This window comes from Misgurnus anguillicaudatus, chromosome 10, assembly GCF_027580225.2.
Source record: "Misgurnus anguillicaudatus chromosome 10, ASM2758022v2, whole genome shotgun sequence".
NCBI classification, from domain to species: Eukaryota; Metazoa; Chordata; class Actinopteri; order Cypriniformes; family Cobitidae; genus Misgurnus; species Misgurnus anguillicaudatus.
In genome coordinates, this window is record NC_073346.2 from 26,582,846 (window position 1) to 26,603,868 (window position 21,023).

At 37.8% G+C, this 21,023-nt stretch overlaps 3 protein-coding genes across 4 annotated transcripts; 2 read left to right on the top strand and 1 right to left on the bottom strand.

Annotated features, from left to right (window-relative positions):
* Positions 1 to 33: 33 nt before the first annotated feature.
* On the bottom strand, positions 34 to 7,766 carry kpna5 (karyopherin alpha 5 (importin alpha 6)). Its single transcript, XM_055210443.2, has 14 exons — positions 7,616 to 7,766; positions 6,499 to 6,632; positions 5,443 to 5,544; positions 5,255 to 5,354; positions 5,081 to 5,175; positions 4,861 to 4,992; positions 4,689 to 4,777; positions 4,281 to 4,380; positions 3,986 to 4,149; positions 3,434 to 3,512; positions 2,935 to 3,060; positions 2,718 to 2,845; positions 2,305 to 2,483; positions 34 to 1,817 (listed from the first exon to the last, which is right to left on the bottom strand). Exons 1-14 carry the CDS (start codon positions 7,617 to 7,619, stop codon positions 1,630 to 1,632), a joined length of 1,620 nt encoding a protein of 539 aa, XP_055066418.1. The 5' UTR covers positions 7,620 to 7,766; the 3' UTR covers positions 34 to 1,629.
* Positions 7,695 to 14,930, top strand: zufsp (zinc finger containing ubiquitin peptidase 1). Of its 2 annotated transcripts, none has more exons than XM_055210439.2 (12): positions 7,695 to 7,834; positions 8,585 to 9,128; positions 9,212 to 9,313; positions 9,453 to 9,512; positions 9,771 to 9,878; positions 11,353 to 11,459; positions 11,652 to 11,820; positions 12,024 to 12,209; positions 12,321 to 12,483; positions 12,565 to 12,728; positions 12,952 to 13,172; positions 14,725 to 14,930. In XM_055210439.2, the coding sequence occupies exons 2-12, from the start codon at positions 8,588 to 8,590 to the stop codon at positions 14,770 to 14,772; spliced, it is 1,869 nt and encodes a 622-aa protein (XP_055066414.2). In that variant the 5' UTR covers positions 7,695 to 7,834; positions 8,585 to 8,587; the 3' UTR covers positions 14,773 to 14,930. The 2 variants fall into 2 exon arrangements, with proteins under 2 accessions (XP_055066414.2, XP_055066416.2); XM_055210441.2 differs by having other exon boundaries at positions 7,715 to 7,838.
* Positions 14,931 to 15,076: 146 nt separating this feature from the next.
* LOC129448232 (amine sulfotransferase) lies at positions 15,077 to 19,322 on the top strand. The gene is made up of 7 exons (XM_055210444.2): positions 15,077 to 15,438; positions 16,807 to 16,968; positions 17,414 to 17,622; positions 17,698 to 17,824; positions 17,902 to 17,996; positions 18,363 to 18,543; positions 19,030 to 19,322. Exons 1-7 carry the CDS (start codon positions 15,432 to 15,434, stop codon positions 19,143 to 19,145), a joined length of 897 nt encoding a protein of 298 aa, XP_055066419.2. The 5' UTR covers positions 15,077 to 15,431; the 3' UTR covers positions 19,146 to 19,322.
* The last annotated feature ends 1,701 nt before the right edge of the window (positions 19,323 to 21,023 follow it).

The window sequence follows — 21,023 nt, forward strand, 5'->3', positions numbered from 1 at the left end:
TTTAGGTCAAGGAGAGAAATAAGAGCCAAACAATTTTTCATCACAGTACACCTCATATCTGAATGTGTAACAGAACATTTTATTTGCCTGTTTATTTTCTACACGGCTTCACACAATATCAACATTTGTCCTTGAGGAAAGCGATGACCTCCTCTATACTGTAAATTTGTACCAATGATAACACAAATGTATTTTTCTCCAATGCGAAAAAGCAACCCAAACTTAGAAAACATTGTACAAACATGAGAAATATTACAAAACTATACACAATTGAATGTGCTTAATAAAGTTTCATTTGACATTCTCAATGTTTTGTAAATATATGAACTTCCCATTGTTATAATTCTTATTTATCTGGATCAATGTAAAACATTTACAGGTATGGGTGAAACGAGGAATAATCGCCACAAATTCAGATGCAATTTTCTGCCATACAGGTTAATTCAATTCCTTGCAGGTAAATTCAATTGAGGCGTTAAAAAAATAAACATACGAGGATTAGGCAAAAAAGAAATGTAAGTAGGGGCCATATTAGGAAAAGCTCACATTTAACAACATAACGCAGCTCCCCCACTATTTGAAAAGTATTTTTCACGGGACATCAAATCCCTCATCCAAAAACATTTCCTTGTGTCTTGAATGTATATATAATATACACATTACTATTTAATCTGAGCATTTTCTATAATGTCAAACATTAAATAAATCAAAATTAAAACCAGTGGCAAAACAAACATGTTTTGGTATGATCAGAAACAACCCGATGTAACAAAATACTTTTCAATAAGACAATGATATGCTTATGTAATCTTGGTGATCATGTGACCACACTTAAATAACTGCATGCAACGTTTTCAGGGACGCTTTAACAGCATCAGCAAAGCGGGTGACAGGGGAACGGTCTGCACGCTGGTTTCTGAACAGCCGGACCCTGCAGACCAGTTACTTTAAACAGCACAATAAATACACTTCTGTATCTTCTGTATCAGAGGTCCGGCTATTCTAGTAAATGTCACATGAAAATAAATAGTGTACTAGAGGCATGGAGTGCCCTCAGGATACATGCTTGTTTGTTAACAAACATGGGATAAGCAGTAGGTGTGATGGCACGCAGTCATGTCAATCCAAATACATTCTATGTCTCGCAAAACACCACATCAGACCCTTGTGGTTTTTGCCACACATATCCATTTGCATAGAAGCATGTATACTCCACACGAGAAGAGAAATGTCAGAGCTGAAGGCTGGGCGCTTGTCCCACACGATTGACGAGGTAGCTTCACATTTCTGAAGGGACATGGAGTAAATATTACCTAACAGAACACCAGTGCCAATGTCTAATAATAACAACAACAAGAATAAGAAGAGCTGGAGGTTTTTTAAACTAAATGCTCTGAGCTTTGCCATTCTCCGCTTCATATCCTCTCACACAACAAGGGAGCTTGGAAGATGGGCAGGTTGTAAATGGAAGATTTTTTGGATGGGGTCGGCGTCATTTCTGGTGAGAGCAGCTATAAGGTGCCCTGTTTCTGGAGTAAAACCTGCGCTACAGAGAGGAGGAGGAGACTCCAGGCAGGATGGATAGAGAAAACAAGGCCTGAAAGCTTGGCCAGCAGCACAGGATAAGGGTTAGAGCTGGAAACCCTCCATTGGTGCCTCAGCCTGCTGAAAAATGTACTGCCCCTGGTTCTGATCCACTTGCGGAGCGATGCTGGCGTCTTCCTCCTCCACCCCAAAGTAGTGCTCGATCAGGTCAAAGGCCTTCTGGTAAATCTCCTGGTTCTCGTGGCTCTGCAAAAACTCAATCTTGTCCAAACCTGGAGAGAGACATTAACAATCAGTCACACATTTATAAAGCATTCCAATTCATCCCAATTGTGGTTCATAAATATTTTTATGGACCTCACTTTGTGTAAATGGAATAAAAAAGGGACAGAACTTCCACACAAAGCATTTCAAAAATGTGTCATGGTGTGATGTTACATTGCATTCACCAAAATTAAGGACCTTGCCTTTTGACAAACTGTCAAATATAGTTTGTTCTTATTATTAACATCACCCATAGTCAAACAAACAAAACAGTGGTACGGGTGTTGCTTAACGTAACCCCTACTGCCATCTTGTGGAGGTACTAAAAGTGCAATTGGCAGGAAAACCTGACTAATGTGAAAATGTAGGATCCAAATTTAAAATCCACCAGCTAAAAAATATAAATCATTGCTTCGAAGTTAATTTTTTTTAACCACATGGAAAGACAAATGTATAATGTTAGAATTAATTTAGACTAGGTTGATGCATGCCTACCATAAGCTTCTTCAATAAGGGCGCAGTACGGGTTGATCCCACTTCCGTTCTGTTTGGCCTCTTGTTCTCCTAATCTGAGAATGTTCTCCAGGCCGTTCAGAGCCACCTGCACAATCTTGGAGTCCATCACCGTCAGCAAGTCACACATGGGCTTTATGGTGTTCAGGGATACCAAGTACCTGTCAATAAGCATGCTTACATAAGCTTTAGTCTTACAAACCAGAGCATGATGTAGCTAGTCTATCCAATAATACATAATTCAATACAAAATTTGTGTGAATCGAATTATGAGATTATAGATAAATGAGAACCAGACACACACTACCTTAGGTTAAGCACACATTACATAAGCAAACATAGTTATAACATATCGATAACTATTCAAAATAGTCAAACAACAGTGCACAGTTCACCTGATCTGCTCTGGTGTGCCTCCAGAGGTGGCGTTTGTAATTGCCCAAGCTGCCTCCTTCCTGGTTCGGAACTCTGCCTTTTGCAAAATCTCGATTAGCAGTGGGAATATGTTAGCATCGATCACTGCCTGCAACAGATATAATACGATAATAAGCCAGCTGACAATCTGGCGAATGAACTCATGTTCCACACGTGTAAGCATCTGGCTGCTGTAACCTGGATTTGCGCTCGATTCCCAGCTGTGATGTTGGATACGGTCCAGCAGGCTTCTTTTCTGATGGACTCCTTTGGACTGCTAAGTAAATGAAGCAGGCAGGGCAGAGCGGAGCAGTTAAGAATCACCTGATGGAAGACACAAAGCGATCAGGCAATTGTTTATACAGCAGCGCTTAGCGAAGTCTGTTGGCAATCAGACTGCCCAAAACAATGCCAGGTTTAGTGAAGTGACTGTCAAGTATGGTAGCTCATACTCAAAATGTGACTTTTGCATTTAACCTTTCCCAGTGAGCAGTGAACACACACACACGCAAGTCAGGAACACTAAGACACAGACACCAGGTTAGTGGGGGAAAAATTTCTTTACAAGAGCACCTTCGTTGCAACCTGCTGGACGTGAGACTCGAACCAGCAGCCTTTGGGTTACAATTATGACTCTCCAAGTCATTAAATTCAAAAAAGAAAGAAAAATAAGCGTGAAAGGCGGCAACTACTGTACCTGGGTCTGAATATCATCTCCTGTTACAATGTTGCCCACTGCTCTTAGTGCAGGGGAAACAACCTTGTAATCACTGTGCCTGTGAACAGACAACACACAACAGTACATACATGTCTCAGACTGTTACTTAAGCCAAACAGTGACAGTTGATATTAAAAATGGAAACTTGAATCTTCTGTGTTTGACCTTTTTAATATTTTGCCACTAGCCTCTTTTCATATTATATGTTACTTTCCTTTATATATTACGTAATATTTTATACATATGTAAAAACGTAATATGCACTGCATTAAAATTTGCATTAACCAGGAATAATAACTTACAGTATACAACTGTTATGTGTTATTTGAATAATATAGGTCTTCACAGAAAAAAATTAGACCTAGCCAAACCGGTTTGCATGAAAAGGCATCTGCATACTTTCAGCCATTCATTCAAGTTATGCAATCACGTAATGTGATGTTTAATAATATCAAAAATACAATAAAATAGTTGTAATAAATTTATTGATATAATCAACTTGCACTTTGTGTTAATATGTGTGGCCCTCACATGAGCAGTTCAACCAGCCTGCGGCACACGCCGGAGTCGATGACTGTCTGGATTTTATCGTTGGGTCCGTCTGACAGGTATGAAAGCGCCCAGCAAGCATCTGCGAGAACATCAGGATCACTGCTGAACAGCAATCTGGATAGCACGCTCAAACAGGGTGACACCTGTGAGAAACAACAGAGTGATGTTTAGGAAAAAGCACAAGGGATCAAGTTTATGATTATCATTCAAATCAGATGACCAAGTATTCTAGAAATGTATGAAATGTAGTTTATCCTGAACATGTTTAGCTCACCTTCGCAAAGTCTGGAGGGGGATTTTTCCCTCTGCACAAGTTGGACAGCGCCCACACTGCGTTCCGGGTGGTGGTGAGCCGATTTGATTTCCCTAGCAACCTAAAAAAAGATGAAGGTAGTGTAACAGTTGCTATGAAAGCTGACCACTAGATGGCCATCTTGCAGTATAAAGGTCCTAATAAATGTCCTTAGGTGCTCCCTCCTCTGGCATTGCTCAGACATACGGACAGTCTTGCCTTAAACCTCTAAAACCAACATTGGGCAGGTAATCAAAATATGAATGGCTTATTAATAGCATGAAAATGATCCTAACACTAAAAAACATTACAGCCTTTAGTTTAAGGTGTAAGCAACAAACATAATGCAGTGAATCAATCACATTGCTGGGATCGGTAAGAAACACTCACTGCTGAAGAGAGGGTAGGATGCCACAGTTGAGGACGTAGTCTCTGCACTCTGCATTATCCCCGGCAATATTCCCTAATGCCCATACTGCCTGTAACAACAATTATAAAACATCAGATCAAACGTATATCTTTTGGATTAAACAACAAGCTAGTACATTTTCTGCCAAATCACCTGCTCTTGAACATCCTCATACTCTGAGTTGAGCAGCTCTATGAACATAGGCACAGCTCCGGTCTCAATGACCACCTTGGTGTGTAAAAAGGTCCCCGATGCAATGTTGGTCAGGGCCCAGGCGGCTTCAAACTGATTTAAACAAGCAACAAGACCATCTCAAAATCACAGTGTGCACAAATCACAGATCTGATAAGATATTGTGATGTGACATGCTCACCTGCAGGGTGCAGTTATCGTTCCTTTTTAGAAATTCAACAAATCTGTTTACAACACCAGGTGTGTGGATGACCTCATCAATGGGAGGATTGGGCTCTGATGGGTTTTAATAGACATTATGTTATTATGGTATTCTTTCAATGGCTTTTAATTCTTTTGAATGGAAGGTACAAACCTTTAGATAGTAGCTTTCTGAATCTTTGAGTTGCTAATAACTGCTGGTCTGGATCCTCAGAAAAGATCATTTGAATCATATCTTGGGTTATTACTCCGTCCTGCATCGATTGAAATAGTAATGTTACCAGATGTGCTTTTTGTTGTTCTTCTAATGTTACACAAATGACTTATGCCCGGAATACTTACACCTGATACAGGTACAGTGGAGCTGATGTCAGGGTCCTGAATAGGGTATTCTAGCATGGACTCATCACCAGGTGGTACACAAACATTCCTCTTTTTAAACAGCTAAGAAAGGAGAGACAGCTTTTATATAACGTAAACATTCGAGCAATAAGCAACCACATAGGCACTAACATATCCCACTGCATTTTACACCTAATCACTTATGGCGCTTTCCCATTGCATAGTACCCCACTGTTTGGTTTGGGTTAAGTCGGGTCAGCTCATCTCACTTTGGCTTGGTTAGCTTTTTGGAGTGGAAGAGATTATAGGCTGGTGACGATTCTCTCACCAATTATTGATCTACAGTGTTTTCGCATCACGTTTTGGTTAGTGCTGTGTTCAAAATATCGATACGACGATACATCGTCATGGATTTGCATGTGAAAAGTGTACGTCTAGAGATACAGAGCTACTTCAAACTATAGCTGTCACATTAATAATCTGATTTCTACTAAATAGTATTAACTCTGACTGGATGTTTATAGATATGTTCAAAGATATAAAATAATTAAATGAGAGACAAATATAATGCCTAGAGTATGGCACTACCTTTGTAAAACTGCTTTAAAAAACATAAGTACTAACTCTGGGATTTTAAGCATTTCTATGTGACCCCAAAAGCTAATAAATGAATGGCAAAAACACAACTGTTACAACACTGCTTATTCAATGTACAATAAACAGATAATAATAATAATTATGTTACAAAAGTCTGAACAAAAAATGTAATTCAAAATAGTCTTGTATCGTGATGCACATCGTATCGGGACCCTTGTATCGGGATACGTATCGTATCAGGGAATTGTTGGCGATACACAGCCCTAGTTTTGGTATCAGCTCGGGTCGCTCAGAACCCCAGCCGAGGTGGTACTAAAAAAAAGTATCGGGTACTACGTACTGCACCCAGTGGAAAAGCCCCTGAAAGTAAGCTGACCCGACCCAAACCAAACCTTGGGGTACTATGCAATGGAAAAGTGCCATTAATGTGCTTTAAGATGAGGAACAATCATAGCACACCTGCTCCTCTCTCTTCTGTTTGCGAAGCTGTATGCCTTCTTCCTCTCTCCGTCTCCGCATTTCTTGGGGGTTCAGGGCTTTATTCTTGTAGCTCTTCATTCGATAGTTTTCTTTGCCTGGGCTCGCCATTGCGTCTTTATATCCAAGTAAAAAGCACAGTCAAATTTGCATGCAGTTTCTCACATTGTTGCCTACCTAGCAGGTCAAAAATTACACTTTATACTCACAACGTATAATCAACCTATTGATTTCATATGGTCATAGTACCTTGTTTTTTTTATTAAACCGAATGGGTGAAATGAGGCGTCTATGGTTATCTGAAACCAACTTTAGTTGACAGTTGTACAGTTACCTGGGCAACATCACAGAGCACTAACTGAAACCGTGTTAAACGTGTTTAATTATTTGGTTAATGTTCTTGTTGTTCAGCTTCATTTGAACACACCCATGATATCTAAATAGTCTATTTCAACAGGAAGGGGAATTTTACGATGTAACGTTACCTGACAATATCATTTACAATCAACGCCACAGTTTAAGCCTTAAAATAAAACTAACAGCCTATGTGTTAAAAGAAACACATCATTAACTTTATGCTGAATGTACACAAATACAGCTTTGCTAATCGGTGATGTTTTAATCCGCTCATCATACTGAGGTATGTGTGGAATGATGGGGGACGACTGCAATTATAGCCAACTTACAAATTGAACAGACACAACTCATAAAATAAGCAAATCATAAAATAAGTAACACAATAGTTCATCGATTTAACTTCACATCACACAAAACGAAATAACTATTCATGTTATTGGTGTTCCAGTAGGGCAGCACCTGTTTACAACTGCTGGCTATTTATACAATCATAAGTCTTTACGTTTATCTGACAATCACATAAAACCAAAAAGACCATAAAACTACGTTAGTAGTTTCTGTAATCACACAAAGTCCTGCAATGTTATTAACTTTACCACTGATCAGCCCCTGTGTGCTAACATGCTACGCGTGTTCTGCTAGCTATCACTGAACGTCAAAATATTTCGCGAATCTCTCTGAACGCACTGCTTTCCCCTAAATAAAATTGATATTCGGTTTTTAAATGTTCAATAACTCTCACCCATTCGCCGTAGATGGGAGAGGAAAATGCTGTCCGTGTGTTTTAAATTTCCTCTCAAGAACCCTCCCGAGTTTCAGCTGAGATCAATATGGCGTCGAGCGGCGAGGAACGTCACTTCCCGTGTTGCTTCCGGTTTGCACGAGCGGCCTGTTTCAATAACAATAAAGGAAAGTGAAACGGAGGATTGCTTCACTTGTTCTGTCAGCGTCGTTTAGATTAGTAAGTAAGACAACATACCAAATTTTAAGATAGTTTTATTATTTAAATGTTGTTCTGTGGACCGGTGCGATGTCTGAATTGTCACATATACGTTAGTGTTGTTTATCTAGGCTATTTGATTAGCTGTCACACAATGAGTTTTTGTTTGTAGAATTGAAACATGTCGACACCGAGTTTAGGTTAGCTACGGTCAGATAGCATAGATTTAGACGTAAATGGTTATCGTTATTTTGCTTTCAGATTGAAATTCATTCTTGAATGCACCCCAAACCATACAGTTCCATTACAAAACCATTTTTAAGTATCAGCTGTTTATCATTAAAAGCCATTACAAAAGTATTTTATGTAGTTAGTTTTTTGCCTTTTTTTCTTTAGCATTAATTCTGGTGTCCCAACCCATTACCAAGCTTTAATACACTTCTATTAAAACCAATACAATTCCTATTAACAGCTTTAAATCTATCAAAATTTCTGTAATGGCTTTTATTGTTTTGGTCAGCAGGGCTCCTAAAAATGGCATCCTTTACAACCACGGTTTGGGGGTTTGCATGGTTTACCATGTAAATCACAATACTTTCATTCATGTTTTTGGCAGAAGCTTTAATCCAAGGAACATACAGTGCATTCAAGCTATACATTTAATCAGTATGCGTGTTCTCTGGGCTCGAACCCACTACCTTCTCCTCTGCTACACCGACTGAGCTATAGGATTATTAGTAAATCATACATTGTTTCATTTGTTTTCTCTAGGCAATGCCTGTGTGTGATATTTGCTGTGAAGAGCTTCTGTCAGAAGCAGACCTGAAGACACACCTCCTCCTCAGTCACCTAGAGAATGAGATGACCTGCCCGTTCTGCTCACTGTCAGGTGTCTCTTATGATGAACTGAGCTTCCACATTAACACAGCACACGTAGAGGACGACTGCCAGGTTGACAGTAGTCAAAGAACCTCAAATGGCCTTCCCAAATGTGAAATAAACTCCACAAGGACTGCCACTTCTAAAAATTCTTTGGAAGCTTGTATGCACAAGGTTTCTCAACCACTACCTCATTCATCTTTCCACTCGACACCCTCTCAGGTCAATGAGATGGCTACTCAAAATACAGGGGCCACTCTTTCTCAAAAAACATTGTCGAGAGTGAAAAGTTCACCGCCGGCAGCAGACACGGCGAGTGGTGTGTTTAAACCGGGCAGAAGTACACAACCACTCAGCAACTATAAGGAAAAAAGCTGTAAGAAAGAACAAGGGCATCGCAAATCGAAACAAATGCGCTTGTCGTCACCTAATAAAGGTGACTTTTCAATAGGATAATTTAAAAAATAAGTGACAGATTTTTGTTTAGATACTTAATCTGGTTTTCCTTGTGTATTTTAGAGGGTCGGTTTCCATGTCCGATGTGCAGTCATGTCTTCAGTGACTGCTTTATTCTGCAGGAGCACGTTGAGACGCATCTTCAGGATCAAGACGTGGCTGAAGGTTTATTATAGCACAATCAAAATCTTAAACTGCACTGACAAGCTCTTTCTGTCACAAGCAGTACCACTTTAACAAGTCTACTTGCTCCAAGAATCTACTTTTAATCAAATTGACGTCTTTTATGGTTTTTCGTTTTTAGGGGCTGATCCTGATGTTGGACCATCAACAGAATGTTGTTCTACCGGAAACAGTAGATTTGGTAAACTAACTAGTTAAATGGATTGTTTATCCAAAAATGTAAATTCTGTCATCACTTACTCAGCCTTATGTTGTCCGATACCTGTTTAATAGAAGAAAGAGACATACAGGTTTTAAACATCATGAAAGTGAGTAAATTATGACTTTAGAACTTAGATTTTTGGGTGAACGATCCATTTAATGTTGTTCATTGTCAGATATTTTCATTCAGGATGTGAATGACCACACTAAACACTAGGTGCATGATTTGGATCTACAGGTTCAGCACGTTACGTGTGTCCACTGTGTTCTCTGAGCTGTTTCGACAGCAGTTCACTGCAGGAGCATGTCGATCTACACATGCAATATGACTCAAACTCTGCAGCAGGTATGTGTACAAGGTTTTAATGGTTAAAGGGACACTCCACTTTTTTGGAAAATAGGCTCATTTTCCAGCTCCTCTAGAGTTAAATATTTGATTTTTACCATTTTGGAATCCATTCAGCCGATCTCCGGGTCTGGCGGTACCACTTTTAGCATAGCTTAGCATAATCTATTGAATCTGATTAGACCATCAGCCAAAGAGTTTCAATATTTTTCCTACTTAAAAATAATTAGTAACTTTCAATAGCAGGGGACTATTTTCGGGGACTGCGTCATATCAAGTCAAGTTTTAAATAGGAAAAATACAGAAACTCTTTGGTCATTTTTAGCGCGATGCTAATGGTCTAATCAGATTCAATGCATTATTATGCTAAGCTATGCTAAAAGTGGACCACTTTAAGTGGTACCGCCAGACCCGGAGATCAGCTGAATGGATTCCAAAACAATAAAAATCAATAATTCCGGTATTTAACACTTTGAGTCTCATTTCTGGTTTGTTTTGGATGAACTACAGTGATGGACACTGAAATTTTGACAATGGGTCGTGTCTTGACTTTTTGACTCGTTTTAGAATGGAAGTCAATGACCATGCACAAACATGTCATTAAATCAACACTTAACGTTCATTTTCAAAACTGTACTTCTCACCGAGTGGTTCATGGTGTTCGTTGATGATTAAAAACAAATATATTGGTGCAATGTATGATTTCAATCCGTGTTATTTGCTATAGTGGAACTATTTTTTCAGATACCTCACAACCGCGTATATACTTCCGCTCTATATTTGAGTCTGAAGCGTTAGCACACTCCCGACCACTTGATGGCGGCAACCACTTTGCCGTATAAGGACACTGAACCGAACTCGGTGTCTAGTGTATAGACAGTCACAATCGAGTTCAACTTCAAACCTAAGGCTGCTCACTGAGCCATCAAATATGGGAAAAATTTATTTTGAGAGAAACCGAGCGAAAAAACTACAACCACATGTAAACAGACCCTTTTCCGTTTCCCGGCTGCGGAGTGATATATCAGCGAGCAATGAGTCTTCCAAGAGAAGTCAATGGAATTTTACAAAATGCCAAATAAAACACGACAGAAACTGTATTTCGCTACGCAACTTGTTTTCAATCAACGAACACCACGAACCACTCGGTGAGCAGCACAGCTCCGAAAATGAACGTCAAGTGTTGTTTTAATGACATGTTTGTGCATGGTCATTGACTTCCATTCTGAAGCAGTCAAGAGACGCTTCTAAACTAGTCAAAAAGTTAAGACACGACCCATATTCAAAATTTCAGTGTCCATCACTGTAGTTGTGAGCCTATTTTCAAAATAGTGGAGTGTCCCTTTAAAGAACCTTTGTCTAAAATAAGTTCTAAAACTTTTTTTATTAATTTTATGCATATGCGTCGTTATGAATCATAATGGAATTGTATTTGCTGTTTTTTTAAGACATCTGACTTTACTTTGATGTTCAGGAAATGATGGTGATCTAAATCTGGCCAGGAAGCTTCAGGATGAGGAGGAGCAAAAATGGAAAGAGGCAGAAACGAGGAGAGAAGCTGAGGAGTTTAAGAAACTCCAGGTTAGCTAAAGCAACCTAAAATACTCTTGTAAAACATTTCGCACTATAAAACTTGACTGATCGTGATCGCAATAAATGCACTTAATGTGACATATAACATGATATAGGTTTATGTTGTTGTGTAATTTATTAAAGGTCTTTTCTCTTGCGTTACTCAATGTCATTTTTTTCAAACCTCCTGTGATTTTTCAGAGGCAGTTTGGTCTTGATAACAGTGGTGGTTATCGTAAGCAGATGGAGAAAAATATGGAACGGTCTGTGTCTCGAGGTCAAATGGTTCCAGCAGAGTTTCACAGGAAGAGGGCGGAGATGCTGGAGTCTCTGGCCTCTGGGGTGGACGATGGCCGAAGCAAAACATCAGGTCCTTTGGGAATAAATCGTTGTATTGCATAAGTAATGTTTGTATTGTAATGTTTGATCCTGTTATTTAATTTATTGGTGGAACACAATAAATCTGTCTACTTATAAATAGATTGAAAAACCTAAATATATTTTTTATTATTTATTTGTATTATTAAACAATGAAGCCAAAAACATCTAAAAGTGATTTGACCTCTGTTTTAGGACTTATGACAGCTCTGTATAAACACTACCAGAGAGAAGTCTCTGACTGTGCTCATGTGTGGCTTTGTGCGGAGACCGATCACTACTCCGCTTCAGAAGGGGATAAAGGATGGGGATGTGGCTACAGAAACTTCCAAATGCTTCTTTCATCACTACAAAGGATGGAGCAGTATAATGTTTTACCTGGTAAAAAAGCTTCATTTATTATTTGCGCTGACTCTTATCCTATTTTGCATGGCTTTATTTTGCTTAGAATGCAATGTATTCTTTATTTTGTCCTTAATTTTCCCAACATAGCTGAAGTTCCCAGTATTCCAAGGGTGCAAGGCATGATCGAGGAGGCATGGAGCCAGGGCGCAGATCCTCAAGGTGCTTCTCATTTCAATCATCGACTGCAGGGGACAAGAGCTTGGATAGGAGCTACAGAAATCTTTGCAATTCTTACCTCTCTTAGTGTCAAGTATGCAACTATAAACATATTCAGATAAACATATAAATACTATTTCTCTAAGTTTAAAACTTTTCTTAAACTAACTTTCAGAGCCCGAATTGTGGATTTTCACAAGGCCACTGGTCCTGGAGGCACGCATCCCAATCTATTTGAGTGGATTAAACAGTATTTCTCACACTCTGCCAGTAGAGGTGCAAGACTGCCACCTAGGATAGTGCAGACGTCATTACCACCTGTATACCTCCAGCACCAAGGTAGGTATTGCAAAAGAGTTATTACAAATCATGTAAATCAAATAAATCATGTATACAAAAAAAATGTATATCAAAGTAGCAATTACAGTACCTAATTCACACGTAATTTAAATATAAACACATTAAATATATGTATATATCCAAAGTTATTTATGCATGCATGTTTGAGTTTGAGTCACTTCTATAGCTCAACTATGTGATTTTCTGTATTTCTGATTTCTAGGCCACAGTCGCTCCATAGTGGGAGTTGAACAGAAATCGAACGGCACCCTGTGTCTACTGCTCTTTGATCCGGGCCTTGCACCCGGGGAAATGAGGCGATTACTTTCACAGGATACAGCGTCTGCCATGGTACGCCGTATGCGCAAGTTTCCCGGTGCCCTCAAACACAGACAGTATCAGGTGGTGGCTGTGCAGGGAGTGCTAACACCTGAAGAAAAACAGGTAATGTAGACCTACATGTTTAAGATTAGATTGAACTTGGATTACGTTTGGAATTCATCGCATTGCTAATGAGTTTTGGCTACCAACTATTTGCGCGCTTTTACTGCTGCGCACTGCGCAGAGAGCGTATGTACACGACAGGAAGTAAGTGCGCAAGATTGTCTCATGTCTTAAAACTGGCAAAGTGCAGTGCCCTTAACGCACACTAAACCCACACTTTCTCGAGTACTGCTTTGAAGTGGTATTCAAGGCTAAGCGTATCCCGTCATCCATCATGTTCAGGATGTAAATCATAAGACTTTTGCCCAAATCTCGCGAGATGTCATGGAAACTTTTAATTGTAAGTTAATAAATGGATTTTACATATTTTGGCAGTAAAACGGAAAGTGTTCCACATTTCATTGGTGCAAACATTATGTATTTTGTAAAACATCTGTAACTGCTTTTATAACATTAAAACAACATTAATGGTGTCATTTATTCAGGGACTACTGAATAAACAATAATCTTTAATAAAGCTACATGCACAAAATTGAGAATTTTTTACATGTGCAAAGAATTCTGCGTCTGAAAGTTTCAGATAAGTGTAGATAATATTCTTTAAATGTTCATTTACTTATTAATTTATGTGTTCATTTTATTTAAAGCAAACTTTAAAAATATATATTTTAAGTAGCCTAAATAAAAAATTAATACGTTTTGGTGCAAATTGCTGCCACTACCTGGATTGACATTTTAACACTTGCTAAATGTGTCCCATCGGGTGAATAATTTTTACATGTATGCTTGGGATCTTCACGCCCACTAGAACACTTGGGCAAAATACAGGAAATACGCCATGTAAGTATTCAAGCGGTCAAGTGCAAAGACCCCCAGTGTAGTTATTTGGACGCAGCCTATATTGGCTCTTCTGTATGGCAGAAGAGCGCTTAGTTTGCAGCACTTCGACCTCGGCTTAGTGCTGTAGATGGGAGTAGTCAGGAGTGATGATGTTACTGCTCGTCGAGGTCGAAGTGCTGCAAACTAAGTTTTAAGATGTAAAATAAATCTTTGGTGTCCCATAGCCTACATATGTGAAGTTTTACCTCAAAATACCCCACATATCATTAATTATAGCTTGTTAAAAAGCCACTTTGTAGGTGTGAGCAAAAATGTGCCATTTTTGGGTGTGTCCTTTTAAATGCAAATAAGCTTATGTAATGCAAACACTGATCGCAATGATGGTGGTTTATTGAAATTGAAACTCAATTGTGCTGTCAATTATTTTCTCTTTTTATCCTTCATTTAAAATGCTTCTTGCTAATTTATTTTTCTTTATTGTTTTATCTTGTTCTGCATATTATATTACATTGTTGAATGCTGTATGAAGGTTACGTACCAATATGTACAAATTATCACTGGCATCTGTACAACACTTGAAGGTTCAACTTGCCTAGATATTTTTGCAAGGCTATGTTTAGACAGTGAAACTATTGAATGCTGATCATCAGGGTGTGTGTGTGTGTGTGTGTGTGTGTGTGTGTGTGTGTGTGTGTGTGTGTGTGTTTTACAGAGCTGCATTCTTAATTCAAGAACACTGTGTGCTGAGAAAATTCCCTGAATCCATTGTGGAGATCTGCTGACTGCGTGTGTCCATCAATTGTACTGTATCTTCTAGTCCCAGCTAGTTTTAATTTCTAGTCTTGTGAAACAAACTGTGAAACTGTTTATTTTGTACAAATGTTCATGATAAATAATAAATGTGTTTTATTATACTAACAGCTGAATAACAACAATTATTTTACTCTCGTTCTGAGTTTACTAAATATCCCACAATAACATACCTCTAGCTTTCGAGGTTTAAAATAAAAACCTCGTTTCTGTTTGCTGACTACAGGAGTTGTTTTGTATGACGCAAGAAATTGAGACTGGCATCCATTCTTGGACTGTTGCCAGTGATTACAAATTGAATTATATTTTGATTAATTGAATTATTTGCTCATTTCTCATTGGCTTTCAATTGTTGGCATTTCAGCGTGCTCCGTTTGTTTACAGCTCATGTTTGTCTGCTGGTCGTTTTGTGTACTGTGTGAGGCAATCTAAGGAATTATCAGTCCCGCCCGCTTATCACAGGCCAAAATACAATTACACACAAACGCTCTTCTCGTTTCGGGAAAGGCAAATGTGTGATTTGTTAAACATGGACTTCCTGATGTGATCAGCGGAGACCTAGAAGTCAACGAACAGACAGGAATTTCACGGTAACTTCTAGGGAAAGAGATGGCAGGTAAGTGAAATGCGGTACTGTTGAACGCAAATCGTGATATTTAGCAGGAGTTACGATCCTAATTTACTTTACGCAACTTCAATATCGACACCTCTGACTTGTTATTTATGTCTTTTTACAATTAGGTAAATGCACAAGGGAACTCAGCATTATTTGTCTCCAATACATCTTTGTTGGTTAGATATGCGAAGTATATACAAATTGCTTGCTTGCTTGGTGGGAAACGAAACACGATTTACTTTTACGCAATAATTTCTAGGAACTGACCTGATGATTATAAACATTAGTAGTGTATTTTTAAATACGAGCAAATATTTTCATTTAAATATTAAGTCCAATGTAAAAATTAAAACTGCGATATTACTTGAATATCTAAATAAAACGGGGATTTTAATTTTTGGGTGCAGGGACCCCAAGTGGGCCTCTAGGGAGTCCCCTGAAATGCATTTAATTTGACAAAAAGTCAAATTAATTTATTAGATGTTTATAATATCTAGCAACATCCAGAATAGTTTATATTTAGTATTTTTTGTGTATTTTCTCCGTATCCCACTCCCCTTTATCTCACTTAATGGGGTTTGTAAGGCAATATTCCTTCTAAAGCTGCTATGAACCAATATTTATTGTCAAAGTTGCTGCAGTACAAATAAAATTGAATTGAAAATAATGTAAGGTTTATACACTTAGCATTACGCTAACCTTAACCACTTTTATTTATTATATAAAAATATATATACATAAAACATATACATATAAAAATATATTTTGTATGTAGTGGCTCCCTCACAAACAGGGGGACCTTGGTAAAAATGGCCACAAACAATAAATGAGGGAGAAAAAATTAAAATCTGATGCTGCACAAAAACTAAAAATGCATTAAAGCCAATGTTTTTACCAATCTTTGACATGCCCAAGACTGTGAAAAAGGTAAAAGAAAATCCAGTCCACAATCACTTTTTATATTGAAAATCTGTCATTTTGTGTGTTTTTCCCAAATCGGTGACACCACTTATAAACTTGGCAATTAAAGAGTTAAAATCATGGAATTTTTGTAAACATTTGGTAGTTTTGATAAACAGGTTGATTGAGGTTGATTAACAGATTTATGCAAAAAAAATTGGAAGAAAAAATTAATTTGATACATTTTTACAGCAGTTTAATTTATTGGCCATTTTTGGCCACTAACAACATGTAAGGGTAGTAAATTTGCCCAAGGTATATTGTAAAGTTTTTGAAAAATTTCAAAACATTTTCTTAAATTTTCTTAACACATAAGGGTTAAGTATAATATTCCAAAAGTTTATATGATTCACATTAAAAACATATGTATTTATTCTTTATGATAGCATCACTTTATTTTCTCTGCAGATTGTTTAAATGAGAGCAGTGCCCAGATGCCAGATTATCAACTGTTCCCTCACAGAGGCTTAAACTTGATATCTGGAATCCATTGCCCAGAGGAAGTGGATCGAATTCAGAATTGGGAAATTCGTGACTCTGACGTCTTTGTCATTACGTACCCCAAATCAGGTAAAGAGTAAATCCTTTTCTAATTCACTTTATTGTAAACTGCAAGTTACATGTGAAAGAATCACATTTACACTGCTGAATGAAATGTACTGTTTACTTAACTGAACTTGAACTTTTGTTCCAACTCGGATAAAGAATATACAAACAAATCAAAACATTGCAATGTTTTTGTAATCTTCCTCACATTGGGCGGCATACTGTATGTCATTCAGTTTTTTGTTATGGAGCTTTTATCTGCAGACAAGTTCTAACACAGTAAGGATTACAATGATACACTTGTCACATAAACTGTTAGTTTAAGATTACAAACAAAACACATTTTTTGAATCCTGCTTTAAGCCAGTGATGATGTTTTAAATGATGTTTTGATAGCTACAGCTGCTGCAGTCGTGACATTTAATGAGTCCTTTGCGAATTTGTAAACCACTTCTGATTCTTTTGGCAGGCACTATTTGGTTACAGCAAATCCTCAGTATGATAGAGGCCAATGGAGATGTTACAGCAACAAATGATCAGTTGACTTCTCAACGCATTCCATGGATTGAACTGATGAGCAATGAGAAAGAATTTGTTTCTGCTCCTTCCCCAAGGATCCGCGTGACTCACCTACAGTATCAATTCATGCCACTTGGACTCAAGAAAAAGAAGGGAAAGGTAAGATCGGCGCTTTAGTCGCAATTAAAATCGAAAAGTTTCAAACATTTCACCACTCTTTCTAATGACACATAGGTTATCTATGTGGCCAGAAATCCGAAGGATGTTTTGGTGTCTTACTATCATTTTCACAAATATGCAACTATGCTGGAAACCCCAAAATCTTTTGATGACTTTTTCGAGAAATTCCTGAAGGGAAATGGTAATATTCTTTGTCTTTAATCTAATTTGAACTAAGCAAGTGCACAGTTTGACCAAGAAATATAATTGTTGTTTCAGTTTATGGCAACGGCTGGTTTGAGCACATCAAGACGTGGTACTCCAACAGAGAAGACATGAACTTTTTGTACATTACCTATGAGGAAATGATCAAGGTTTGATTGATTTGCTTACTTGATACGTAAGATATAGGATCTTATCTCACAGCCATTGCACAGGAGGGCTGTTACAGTACATACTTGCAAAAGTTAGATTTTATCATGAATCACTCGAAACTTGCTCTTAAAGGGATAGTTCACACAAAAAAAGTTTTTAACCTGGTTGTTTTTAACCTGTATACATTTCTTTGTTTTTACTGAACACAAAGGAAGAGGTTTGTAATCAAGCAGGGAGGAGCACCATAGACTTCCATAATAGAAAAAAAAATACTATAGAAGTCAAAGGTGCTCCAAAACATTGTAAACGATGACAGAATTTCCATTTTTTGGTTAAACTATTTCTTCAACCTTGTCTGTTTGTAGGATTTGTGGTCAGTGGTTAAGAAGATCAGTTTGTTCCTGGGAAAGAACCTGACACCACAACAAATAAACATGGTTGTAGAGCACAGCACCTTCCAAAATATGAAAGAAAATCCTCAAGCCAACTATCAGCTGATCTCTAGCAACCTACTAAATCACCAACAGGGGACATTTCTGAGAAAAGGTATATTACCCTTTTTAATGAACCGATCCAGTTTGTATCCTGGATGTTTTGTTCATGAAAAACAAAGTCATGATCTCTATTAGTATCATTGCAACTTACTAGGTATTATTTTTTTACTAATTCCTAACAACATCCTTTAGCCATGATCATATTCATAATATACAGGCTACAGCCTCTCACTGCATGAGCGTAAACAGTAAATGAAATGGTATGCAGAACACTGTTCAACACCTACATCTGTACAAACTGTATTATCTCTTGAATGTGCCTCCACCCATTGCGTCATACATACAGGAAACTAAAAAAGTTTATTAGAAAGTAACTATTATAAAAAGTAAATCATTGCCGAGATGAGAAGGTTAGTTGAATCAAATTTGCTGTGAACTTGTAAAACCATTTGAGATTTGGGACTTTATTATATCATATTTAGTTCCTAATCTCTTGAATTAAGTACTTAGTTTATTCTCACTGCTTAACTCTGCACAGGAACCATTGGTGACTGGAAGAACTACTTTACTGTGGCACAGAATGAGAGATTTGACAGTGTGTACCAGCGGGAGATGAAAGAAGTTCCCCTTTCTTTCATCTGGGACAATAGTTGAACTCATCACATCCTGATTTGCTTTATTCAGTCTCACTCCCTTGCAGTGGAGTTGTCAATCACAAACTTTTGAGATCTCCAAAACAAATATTTGGCTTGCGGATTCAATTCACAAAGGGCATACCCAGTGAATACAATGTGAATAATATATCTTTTTATTACAGTGAGTATATATATATATATTTAAAAAAAAAATGCTTCAGTATAAGGTGGTACAGATGAAGCAGGGTTTCTTAGTAAGTCGAATGAAATAACAAAGCTACTGTAGATATCTTAAATTGTATTAACCAACAATCTGTATTGTGTATTTGTTGCAGCTTTAGTTGTAGGTCAATATTCACACAACTCACTGCTGACCTCTATTGGAATATTGTATGTTTTAGAATAACTCTTCAAAAGAGCAGCTGTTAAAAGTGAAATGTACAATAAAGGTTCACTCCAGACACAAGTGTATTTCATAATGAAAACGAATTTTATACAAAACTATGGCAAACCTTTCCTCTAGTTAAATCTGATCAATTCTAACACCAAACTAATGACAGTTGGTCCTTAGATGGTATATATGGGTGGTATATTTAGGGGTGAGCGGGGCACAAACTAATGCAGCGTTAATTGTAACACAGCTACTTTGCATACAGGGTTCCCACAGGTCCTTGAATTCCTTGAAAGTTTGTGAATCTGGGGGAAAAATTCAAGGCCCTGGGAAGTTTTTGAAAATATACATACATAGAAACAGGCCATTGAAAGTGCTTGAATCTATCTTATGCGAGAGGTTTTCTGGAAAAAAAATGTGCCAAACTGTTTGCTTTAAATGCTTATATCTTCTGTATGCAAATGTTTATTCATACCAAAATGCTTTTTTGCATAATTGTGTTTGACAAATGAAAACGTCTTGGGTTACGTGTTTGTTCCCTGAGAAGGGAACGAGACGCTGCGTCTACCTTGCCATACTTCCTGCATCCCTGTAACGCCATCTTTGGCAATATTTCAGATAGCGATATACTTCCTGGCTCCCGCGTCACCCTGTCTTTGTCATTAAGCCTCACCATTGGTTGAATTTGATGTACACATTCAGACGCACTTACCCCTGGAGGCGTCCCCAAAGTGTCACCGCAGTGACGCAGCGCAAGTTCCCTCGAAAGGGAACTGTAACAATGTATCTTTAAAGGTAACACAATGTAACCTTGCTCTCACTTGAAATGTGTCCCCACATTTAGTCTTTAAATTTGAGGGTATTGGACCTGGAAAGTCCTTGAATTTGAAGTTCAGGATTTGGGAACCCTGTATTTTGATGGCATTTTGATGGTCTTTATCTTATGGGTTTTTTTTTTCAATTTCTGAGTTGGGTGTTTAAGTCACCAAATCTAACCATATATCACTGTCTTGTTACCTAAAACATAACACCATTTTGAAACATGTCAGCAGCACCTTCTAGTAACTGAAAGCTGGGATTGAAAACATTTTTAGGGTTACAATGATAATGAAATGAAAACAATGTTAAATACTATTCATCAAAATGATAACACTTAATACAATATCAGGGGGAATAATTTTGTCTTAATTGTGTGGTCCCTTCAAAACATAATCCATTTATTGATGCATAATACAAGAAGGGTTAGATGAAGGATCATGAATGGATGAATGTGGATATCTATCTATTATAGGCATATACAATATCCACCTTTAGTATATAGACAGAAGTTTATAGAATTACTTGTTTAAAAAAAAAATTCTACCCGGTGTTACAACAAACCTTCTGTTTGTTAGAACCCCACGTATGGGCTAAGTTGTCACGTTTGTGTAATTGTATGATAACGGTAGGTCCCACCAACAAACTTGAAGTGTTTATTTGTAACAGAGATGCTGTGTGTTGATTGTG

Coding starts and splice junctions, on each gene's coding strand:
- kpna5 (XM_055210443.2), bottom strand. Junction 4,381..4,688: donor ATCCTACCCTCTCTTCAGCA/GTGAGTGTTTCT, acceptor ATCTTTTTTTAG/GTTGCTAGGGAAATCAAATC. Junction 3,061..3,433: donor GAGATGATATTCAGACCCAG/GTACAGTAGTTG, acceptor GTCTTCCATCAG/GTGATTCTTAACTGCTCCGC.
- zufsp (XM_055210439.2), top strand. CDS start 8,588: ATGCCTGTGTGTGATATTTGCTGTGAAGAGCTTCTGTCAGAAGCAGAC. Junction 9,513..9,770: donor TACCGGAAACAGTAGATTTG/GTAAACTAACTA, acceptor TTGGATCTACAG/GTTCAGCACGTTACGTGTGT. Junction 12,484..12,564: donor CTTACCTCTCTTAGTGTCAA/GTATGCAACTAT, acceptor ACTAACTTTCAG/AGCCCGAATTGTGGATTTTC.
- LOC129448232 (XM_055210444.2), top strand. Junction 17,623..17,697: donor TCAAGAAAAAGAAGGGAAAG/GTAAGATCGGCG, acceptor AATGACACATAG/GTTATCTATGTGGCCAGAAA. Junction 17,825..17,901: donor GAAATTCCTGAAGGGAAATG/GTAATATTCTTT, acceptor TTGTTGTTTCAG/TTTATGGCAACGGCTGGTTT.